The sequence below is a fragment of the Leptodactylus fuscus genome, chromosome 7 (assembly GCF_031893055.1).
Source record: "Leptodactylus fuscus isolate aLepFus1 chromosome 7, aLepFus1.hap2, whole genome shotgun sequence".
NCBI lineage: Eukaryota > Metazoa > Chordata > Amphibia > Anura > Leptodactylidae > Leptodactylus > Leptodactylus fuscus.
The window spans coordinates 25,623,747-25,634,421 of record NC_134271.1 but is presented as its reverse complement, the minus strand read 5'-3'; the positions used below and the strand labels follow the sequence as shown (position 1 = coordinate 25,634,421).

At 46.7% G+C, this 10,675-nt stretch overlaps 1 protein-coding gene across 1 annotated transcript; it reads left to right on the top strand.

Annotated features, from left to right (window-relative positions):
* The first annotated feature begins 1,342 nt into the window (after positions 1–1,342).
* On the top strand, positions 1,343–9,055 carry SAC3D1 (SAC3 domain containing 1). The gene is made up of 3 exons (XM_075281444.1): positions 1,343–1,508; positions 3,679–4,302; positions 7,698–9,055. The coding sequence occupies exons 1-3, from the start codon at positions 1,346–1,348 to the stop codon at positions 8,189–8,191; spliced, it is 1,281 nt and encodes a 426-aa protein (XP_075137545.1). The 5' UTR covers positions 1,343–1,345; the 3' UTR covers positions 8,192–9,055.
* Positions 9,056–10,675: the final 1,620 nt, after the last annotated feature.

The following is a 10,675-nucleotide window of genomic DNA, read 5'->3' as shown; positions in this document are numbered from 1 at the left end:
ATACTGGGGACAGGGATGGAAGGGGAACATTATACTGGGGGCAGAGATGGAAGGGGAACATCATACCGGGGACAGAGAAGGAGGGGAATATTATACTGGGGGTAGAGATGGAGGGGACGACATGAAACTGGGGGCAGAGATGAAGGGGACGACATGAAACTGGGGGCAGAGATGAAGGGGGCAGATGAAACTGGGGTCAGATGGAGGGGGTCATGAAACTGGGGGCAGATGAAGGGGGGATATGAAACTGGGGGAGAAATGGAGGTGGGAGATGAAACTGGGAGCAGAAGTGGAGGGGGGACATGAAGCTGGGGGTAGATGAAAGGGGACACTTAAACTGGGGGGGACATTAAACTGGGGACAACTAGAGGGGGGCATTAAACCACGGGAGTAGCTGGAGGGGGACCTGTCTGCCTCTAGTTGCCCCTAGTTTAATGTCCCCCTCCAGCTGCCCCAGTGTCGTGTCCCCTCTAGTTTCCACCAGTTTAAACTGGGGCACGAGGAGAAGGACGTAATACTGTGAGGCAGTTGGAAGGGAACATTATAATGTGGGGACATATAATGTACGGGTGACTGTAGGAGGATTAGGGCCTGTTCAGACGGGCACAGAGGGGGTAGATTATGGTACGGAATCCATGTCATAATCCGCCCCCTCGCAATGGTGGTCTATGGAGAGCGCTAGCGTTCTTTTGTCCGCTAGTGGCATCATGACCTTCCTTGAACCGGAGGCGAAAACCGCATAACGTTTTTTTGCCAAAAAACACGCCTTTTCTTAGGGTGCATTCACTGCCCGGCAGGGAAAAACCACCTGGCGTTTTCTGAAGCGGCTTTTACTAACAACTGCTCCGGGAAATGCTCCAAGGTCCAAAAACCGCTTCCTAATTAAGAAGCGATTTTTTTTTCTAGACCAAATTTCGCCACATGTAATTCACATGTGAACTTAACCCTATACTGTGTGGGGGCACATGAAAAATTAGAATGGGCGGAGTCAACATAAAAGTGGGCGTAGCTAAATTTGATACGTAATAGATATCTCTTAGGCCATTGCTGTGGATCTATGTACCTGCTCCTGTCACTGATAGAGAACATATTTTTCATTTCTATGGAGTTTAAGCGGAAATGGCGGGAAATCAGATATAATAAAGCGCTACATAGAGCACTACAATACCCAGCCAGCCCTGGCGCACGGTATAGCTATAGAACAGCGCCCCCTAGTGCTAGAGGACGGGCATATCTACAGCCAGGGTTGTACGTCACAGTATTCGCCACCTGCTCGCCACTGAGCCTGCGCAGACTCCGTGTACGTCTCCCGTTTGAATCTGTACCGAGGTTGTGACAGCAAAGCATGCCGGGACGACACCGCACCGGGAACCCGGAAGTGAACGGACAGCAGCTGCAGCAAAGGATGATGGGAGAGCGAGGCTTGCAGCGGTGCATTGTGGGAGTTAGTCCCGGGACTCAGTGTACAGAGCTGGTACAGGCTGACCTTATTCTGGGGCTTCAGAGAGGTCAGTCATTGTGCATTGCTTATTATAGAGAGCCTGGGGCCATGGGATCAGATTCTGCACCTTCAGGGGCCACAGTGTTATATTCTGCACCTTCAGGGGTCACAGTGTCAGATTCTGCTCCTTTAGGGGCCACAATGTCAGATTCTGTGCCCTCAGGGGCCACAGTGTCAGATTTTGCTCCTTCAGGGGCCACAGTGTCAGACCCTGCTCCTTCAGGGGCCACAGTGTTAGATTCTGCACCTTCAGGGGCGACAGTGTTATATTCTGCACCTTCAGGGGCCACAGTGTTATATTCTGCACCTTCAGGGGTCACAGTGTTAGATTCTATTCCTTCAGGGGTCACAGTGTCAGATTCTGCTCCTTTAGGGGCCACAATGTCAGATTCTGTGCCCTCAGGGGCCACAGTGTCAGATTTTGCTCCTTCAGGGGCCACAGTGTCAGACCCTGCTCCTTCAGGGGCCACAGTGTTAGATTCTGCACCTTCAGGGGCCACAGTGTTAGATTCTGCACCTTCAGGGGCCACAGTGTTAGATTCTGCACCTTCAGGGGCCACATTGTTATATTCTGCACCTTCAGGGGCCACAGTGTCAGATCCTGCTCCTTCAGGGGCCACAGTGTCAGACCCTGCTCCTTCAGGGGCCACGGTGTCACATTCTGCACCCTCAAGGGCCACAGTGTCAGATCCTGTTCCTTCAGGGGCCACAGTGTTAGATTCAGTGCCCTCAGGGACCAGTGTCAGTTTCTGCTCCTTCAGGGGCTTGTATTACTGTATTGTTTGGTTTTTGTTGTGGTCACAGGGGCCATAGTGTCAGATTCTGCACCTTCAGGGGCCACCGTGTCAGATTCTGTTCCTTCAGGGGCCACAGTGTCAGATTCTGCTCCTTCAGATGCCACAGTGTCAGATTCTGCTCCTTCAGGGGCCACACTGTCCGATTCTGCTCCTTCAGGGGCCACACTGTCAGATTCTGCTCCTTCAGGGGCCACAGTGTCCAATTCTGCACCTTTAGGGGCCACACTGTCAGATTCTGCTCCTTCAAACGCCACAGTAACCAATTCTGCGCCTTCAGGGGCCACAGTATCCAATTCTGCGCCTTCAGGGGCCACACTGTCAGATTCTGCTCCTTCAGATGCCACAGTGTCTGATTCTGCATCTTTAGAGGCCACAGTGGCGGATCCTTCATCTTCAGGTGCCACACTACTGGCCTGTATTACTGTATTGTTTTTTGTGCCATTTTTGTGATTTTATAATGACGCTTTTAATGTTTTGGTTTTAATGGGGTTTTTTTTCCCCATGATGAAATGAGTAGGAAAATGGCTAAAAAAATTCCCAGAACCAAAGAAGCCTAAAAATGTCATGAAATGTTTAATAAAAAAAAAAAAAGAAAAATGAAAATATATAACATTACATAGGACATCAGCACTTGGCGTACATCTAAACCTAAAATGGAATATGCACATGTGCACTTGACAAAGAGATGAGCGTCGCTCCTGCTAGTTGTTCTCTCATGTACTAATTCGGGACCTGGAAAGGGAAATTTTCTAAGCAAAATAAAACAGAAAATTACAAATTTCTGAACGGGACCCTGATGTATCACAATACTTATTCAGATCAGATAATACGCAGATGCTTGTACAGAGCAGACTTACTGCAGTTATGTGAACTATTGTCCTGTCAGAGCAGTGAGTGACGTCACTTGTCCTATTACACAGGTCCGTGGTTATGGAAGCGCTGTGTAAACAATGGGAAGAATAAGTTCACATAGCAGGCAAACAAAGCAGCACTTCTAAAGCAATATATTTAGGAAAAGTCTTCAATATACATAAGCTACCAGTATAGATAGGATCCTTGAGATGGGACAACCCATCTTATCACATTTTCTTTTTGCTTTGTCTTCTAAAGACAGGGTTATTATTATGACTTTATAAGATAAGATCAGCAGGGTCCAATACCCGGCAGAGCCCATCAGTGGAAAAGGACGGAGATGAAAGCTAAGCTGCAGTTACTTGGTTCAGCCACTACACAGAGAACAGTGCTATCTGCTTCCTCCTCCATTCTCTGTGTATCAGCCCCTGATTGAGGTGCTAAATGTTTGACCCCCACCAGTTTGACCTTCATCAATATTTTTATCCTGGAAAACCCCTTTAAACTTTTTTTTTTTCTCTTTAATAGACCGTTGTAAAGTGCAGTCAGGGATGACGGACTCCTCTCCTCCAGTTGGCATCTGCCTTGATATGTGCCCAGAAAAAGAGAGGCGAGAACGAGAAAGTCAAGGACGTCTGCATCAGTTCGAAGTACTGAAAGTCCAGCAGACAAATGGGGATCATAGGAGAAGAGCACGTCCCATTGCTGATCCCAAAAAGACTGTCAAGGAATATAGCCGCCCCGCAGCAGGGAAAGAACTGTCCTGTCCTAAAGACCTCCGAACCCCCGCAATCTTAGCCAAAACTGTTCAGTATCTCTTGATGGAAGTTTGGTCGGACATCAACTACAGGGATTTGTCATGTTTGGCCAAGGCCTACTCTTTTGTGTTTGACCGCCTACGTGCTGTAAGGCAGGACCTGATAGTGCAGAGAATTAGGGGGCAGGAGGGGGCTCTCGTTTTAGAAGGTAGCCTTGGCTTTTTGCTCTGTGCCCCTTATTTGGTGAGGGACTTGCCCCTAGCAGACTATGATGAGGTCCTGCACTCCATACAGGTGCGGGAATGCTTTGCTGAGCTCATGGAGTGTTACAAAGGTGATGGAGGATTTCCCAGACAAGCCGAATTTCAGTCTCTTCTCCTTCTTTATGACTTAGGTAAGGGGTACTATTAATATTGCACACTATATAGTATACAGTATAGTGCAACAGAGTATACGCACGACTGCTGCAAGAAAATGATACCTATAAAGTAAACTGCCTCGAACATGGACCAAGCACACACCCGTGTAGCAGAATGGGGACCTACACCAGTTAGGAATTGATCTGAGTTATCCTATTAATATTATAAATGTGAAAGTTTGTGAGTTTGGATGTTGGTGGGTTTGTGTGTTTGGATGTTTGTTCCTCAATCAGGCAAAACCCGCTCGACCGATTTGGCTGAAATTTTCCACAAACATAGTCACTACACTCGATTGCGCAATAGGCTACTTTTCGTCACAGCAGCGCACATACGTTTGTGCCAGGACCCCCACAAAACCCAAACTCACACCACCATCTCTGCAATCTCACACGCTTTGGACCATAGCAAGCCCCAAAATTCATATTGCCCTCTGCAGCCTCGCCCCTAACCCCACACAATCTCATATACATATACTTTACCACTTTGCCCCTCCCCTTAACGATACTCCAGGAGGCGCTCTTTAACGCTCCGGAGAAGCCATGTTTGCCGACCCCCACCGCTCTGACAATCCGCGACACCGCCCACCCATGTCAATACCCCTAGGCGGTCTAATAAATGCAAAAAAAAAAGTTTAAAAAAAAAAGAAAAAAAAATATAAAAACAAATAAAAAGGATTAAAAATTCAAATCACCCCCCTTACCCTAGAACACATATAAAAGTAGTTAAAAACTGTGAAACACATACATGTTAGGTATCCCCGCGTCCGAAATCGCCCGCTCTACAAAGCTATACAAATATTTTTCCTGTTCGGTAAACGCCGTAGCGGGAAAAATGGTCAAAAGTGTCAAACCGCCGTTTTTTCACTCTTTTGATTCTGATAAAAATTTGAATAAAAAGTGATCAAAGCAATAACATTTCCCGAAAATGGTAGAACTAAAAAGTACACCCGACCCCGCAAAAAAAGACGCCCTATACATCCCCGTACACGGACGTATAAAAAAGTAACGGCTGTCGGAATATGACGACTTTTCAAAAAAAAATGTTTTAACACAGTTTTGGATTTTTTTTAAAGCGTCAAAATGTAAATAAAACCATATAAATTTGGTATCCCCGGAATCGTAACGAAACACAGAATACAGGGGACATGTCATTTTGGTTGCACAGTGAACGCCGTAAAACCAAAGCCCCTAAGAAAGTCGCAGAAATGCATTTTTTTGTCAAATTCACCCCATTCAGAATTTTTTCCCTTCTTCCCAGTACATTATATAGAATAAATAATGGTGGCATCATGAAGAAAAATTTGTCCCAAGAAAAATTAAGACCTCATATGACTCTGGGAGCGGAGAAATAAAAAAGTTATGGGGTTTAGAAGGAGGGGAGTCAAAAACGAAAATCAAAAAATGCCATCGGCGGCAAAGGGTTAACTTCAAATACTTCTGTCCCAAAGTCACTATGTAAAGTTTCTCACAACACCGTATATATAGCAGCTCAAATACAAATTACATCCAACACAAAAGTCTCCCGTATTCTCTGAATTACAGCAAAAACAAGATACAAAGTTACATTTCATATCCCATCCCTTATACACAGTACGAAAACCTTACCCGCGCCTGTATATACCCACTGCTACAATCACCGCAGACGAAGTCGCGGGTACCAGCTAGTGTTAAATATGTTGGGCTGAGGTGTCCTCGCTTCCCAGCCCACTCCGCCAACACTCACAATACGGCGAGTGAGACATAGAATTATTTTCCCTCGACTCCAGTTTGTAATTCCCCCCCCCCCCCCCCCCTCCAGTGTGTAGGAGACAGACACCCTGCCCTACCCAAGGAATTAGTGTAGTTAGTTTTGGTGCTGGATATAGAAACTAAGACTCTCTTATGTCAAGTGGGTGTTGTCGGGGGTGGGGAACAGGAAGTGGGTCGTGACTCCGAGCTCTATTCTGAGGCTGACAGTGGGAGAGCACAGAATCGCACCCCATGCCTATTCCTGACTGACATCACTCACGTGACATCAGAGAGTCGAGATGGGATATCAGGCACCAATAAGTGCAATGATCAATAAGTGCACTGCGACGGATCAATGGGGGCACATATGAAAGGATAGTAAGAGCTCAAGTTGGTGGAGGTGGTGAGAGTCCTCAGGCACATATGGTTTTATATACCGCTAGAAAGCCAACAGTGCGCATTCCTGACAGTCTGGCTGGGCTGTGAAGAATGTCCCTTCTGACAGTACTCGTCCATAGCCCTATACTGTCAGAAGGGGGGGTTCCTTGCCACCCAGCGGTGACGCTAAGCTGGGAGAAATGCCGCCAACCCCCAATACTAGTCTATGGCCAAGTACTGTCAGGGGGCGTTCCTCACAGTCCAGCTAGACTGTCAGGAACATCCTTCTGACAGTGGGCAGAGATCGGTGCCAAAACTAATGGCGCTGATATCTCCAGCCCCGGAGGCACATAACAGTGCACTGAATTCAGCGCACTGTCAGGTTTCTAGTGGTATATAAAACCGCATGTGCAGAAGGACATGAAAGGTTCCCTTTAAGCTTTCCATTATATTTGGCTCCCTTTAAAGAGGACCTTTCATCAGATTGGGCACAGGCAGTTCTATATACTGCTGGAAAGCCGACAGTGCGCTGAATTCAGCGTACTGTCGGCTTTCCATATCTGTGCCCCGGGTAAAGCGCTATCGGTCCCGGTACCGTAGCGCTTTACAGTCAGAAGGGCATTTCTACAGCATTGCCTATTGCACTGTACAGTGTGAGCGGGGAGGAACGCCCCCTCCCTCTGCTCACAGTACTCATCCATAGACGAGTATTATCAGGAGGGGAGGGGGGCGTTCCTCCCCGCTCACTCAGTACAGCACGATAGGCGCTGCTGTGGAGAAGGACGTTCCTGACTGACTGTCAGAAACGCCCTTCTGACTGTAAAGCACTACGGTACCAGGACCGAAAGCTCTTTACCCGGGGCACAGATCGGGAAAGCCGATAGTGCGCTGTATTCAGCGCACTGTCAGCTTTCCAGCAGTATATAGAACTGCCTGTGCCCAATCTGATGAAACGTCCTCTTTAAGGTTACACTCCTGGGTTTGACACTATAATGATGCAATTACAGGGCATAAAGACTTCACATATTGACTAGAGATGAGCGAACACTGTTCGGATCAGCCGATCCGAACAGCACGCACCCATAGAAATGAATGGAAGCACCTGTGACGCCGGCCGGCTGCCAGCAAAGTCAGGTTCACAGGTGCTTCCATTCATTTCTATGGGTGCGTGCTGTTCGGATCGGCTGATCCGAACAGTGTTCGCTCATCTCTAATATTGATTACTTTGTGTCGCACCCGGTATTTAATGTTTCCGTTTTCTGCAGGAAATCTGGATACCATCCACAGAAGCCTTCACATCCGTCCTGAGCTCCTGCAGTCTCCACACGTCCGTCTAGCTATAGATATAAACAAAGCCCACTTGGAGAATAACTGGATACGGCTCTTTCGTTTGACGCGCCATTTGGACTGCCTTCAGGCTTGTGCATTTTACCGCCACTTGTCAAATTCCCGCAACAAGGCACTTTGCACCATGATACATGCGTACAGCAGCCGGAACTGTCGCTTCCCCCTTCACCTCCTTACTAGACTGCTGGCCCTGGACAACCCTTCACTGACAACTGAGATGTGCATGAAACGAGGACAGACGGTGACGTCCGGAGAACAGCCCTCAGTCGTCTTCCTAAAAACTGCACTCAAGGATGTAAAGCCTGAACGACCAGAAAGAGAGATTAACTTGGTGGAGTTAAAGAAAAGTCAAGCGTCTTGGGCAGAGGTGATGATGGGACAGGATCGCGTCATCACGAACTCGGCTCAATAACATCATTACATCAGATTTTGCAATAAGACGGACTGACTGAATCGGTTTTATTGTTTGCGCTGCTATTATTTGTATGTTCTTTTAGTTTGTGTCTTTAATATGCTTTTAATGAGCCAGATTCCATTTGTTTTGCCTATAGAGTAGGTTTAGAAGTGCGACCTTCCTTCAAGATACCAGGGATATGGTTTTGCAGTTATATGCCAGGTGACGTATTGGCTGGTCGCTGTAGAAGAAACTTATTAAGTGCTGGCCGTTATCTGGCTGAGCCGGGTCTGCCAATGTTGGGGAACTTGTTACTCTGGTTAACGTTAGGTCGACGCAGTCACTTTGGCTGGGGAACACGTCACATGACCAAAGATCCCTGTCTTCATCACAAGTAATGAAAGTGAATTCAGTCACGATACAATGGCCACAAGATATCCATTGGGTTTTGACATCTTGTGTCTGTTGTGTAACAGTCGTAGTAACTTGTATTGTGTAACAGCGTTCATTTTTATTTCTTGCATTGACTTCTGTCGCTTCCAGAGTTACTGTATGTGACCCCTGTATACTCTTCTATAACACACCCCTTGTATACCTTTTGTTCTCTCCACATTATCCTATAGTCCAATAACAGTCACTATCGGCCATGTGACCGCTGTCTGTGAATGGAGACTATTCACATAGCCAATATTCTGATGGTTCTGTGTAACGGACCATCAACATATAGGTCGTGTTTTACTTTTGTCCATTTTCACTGATCTCTCCATACACTGCAATGTATGAAGGATTTGTGCAAAACAGCCATAAAAATGGACATTTTCATCCTTGGCTATCTGAATGTAGACTTATGCTTGATTCAGATCAGCGTTGGTACTCCGTCCGGGGTAGTCCGCATGAGGAGCCCCCGAACAGAATACCAAGCTCTGGTGCAGTAAAAGCACATGGACCCCATAGGCTATAATGGGGTCTGTGTGCTTGCCGTGCGCTGCCCGCACGAATCATATGGACAGGAAAGTAGATGGTGAACTACTTTCCTGTCCGCATGTTCCTTGCGGAGATCTGGCAGCAAGCACACAGACCCCATTATAGCCTATGGGGTCCGTGTGCTTTTACTGCACCTCACTTTAAAAGAGTTCTGAATAGCAGCAGCAATTCTTACTCTTCCGTCTTCACAGAAAGTTAACTTTTCCTCAAATGTAGAGAAGAAATATACAGTAATCCTTTGATAAGATATGCTACAAAGTTTAACCCTTTCTCTTTAGACATTGTAAGTGCCTGATGGGGGTTATCCTCATGCTGGGGCACAGGGAGGATCTTTTATATTGAGTGTGTGTATGTGTATATATATTTATTTTCTTTAATACATTTTTTCTCTTTGTAAATTTGATGTATGCTCATTTCTATGTGTGTATATTTAGGGTTTTTTTTACAAGTTTTCTAATTCTGTTTCTGGATTTGACTCGCGCTCTAGTATTTAGGTTTTTGAGATTAGCTGATGTCCCATACACTTTCCATAGTTGAGCGTTCAAAACAAAAGCTCTTCCTGACTGTCCCATACACGTGCAAGTTTTGTTTGGGTAAGCAGGTATGTGTTATTGTGCCAGACACGTGACCCGGTGGCATATGTGTCAGTGGAACGAAGGATCGGGCACTATTACATTCAGTATGCCTAATCTTTCCTTCGATCATTTGTGAGTCAAGATTCACGTGGCTCCTATACACAGTTACTATATTACTATCATGTTTTGGCTATATTACTGTAGCACATCAGGCTCCGCATTAGATATTCTCTATCCATAAAGTGTATTTGGACCGTCCCGGCCTTCTCATAATTTTTGTATTCCATGCTAAATAATTTCAAAGTGACCGAAACCCCAACAATTCAGTCACTGCTTATACACAGTCCAGTCATATTAATGTGACCAGCGCCTACTTTTGACGTCAACGTTAACCAATGGCAGAAGGCACCTGTCATCAGCCATCTGGGTACACTCATCATTGTGGAAGGCATGATGGATCAACACAAGTATGCATCTATCCTTGCGGACCATGTTCACCCCTACATGTGAATTGGTTTTCCTCAGGATGATGGCATCTACCAGCAGGACAATGTGACGTGTCATAAAGCTCACAGTGTACGTGGTGGTTGGAGGAGCACCAGGATGAGGTTACCGTACTGCCTTGGACAGCAAATTCCCCGGACTTGAACCCAATCGAGAATATGTAGGACCACCTCGATCGGGTTGTTCGCGCCATGGATGCTCAACCTAGCGTAGCGGGCCACGGCACTGGAGTCGGCATGGCTCAACATCCCAGTGACATCACCACAACATCCCCTCTCTTCCTGCACGTCTCGCAGCGTCCGCTCTGCCAAAGGTGGTTATTCTGGACTTAGCCTGTATCAGTGTCAGTCACTGTGTGTGGGCGGGGGAATCAGGACTCTTATGCATCTCCTAGGAGTCCTGTCAGGACAATTCACATACAGCGATATCACAGAGCTTA

Bases quoted from the DNA above. Each gene is read 5' to 3' on its own strand.
- SAC3D1 (XM_075281444.1), top strand. From the start codon at position 1,346: ATGCCGGGACGACACCGCACCGGGAACCCGGAAGTGAACGGACAGCAG. The intron at 1,509-3,678 runs GTCAGTCATTGT...TCTCTTTAATAG, and splicing joins TATTCTGGGGCTTCAGAGAG to ACCGTTGTAAAGTGCAGTCA. The intron at 4,303-7,697 runs GTAAGGGGTACT...CGTTTTCTGCAG, and splicing joins TCTCCTTCTTTATGACTTAG to GAAATCTGGATACCATCCAC.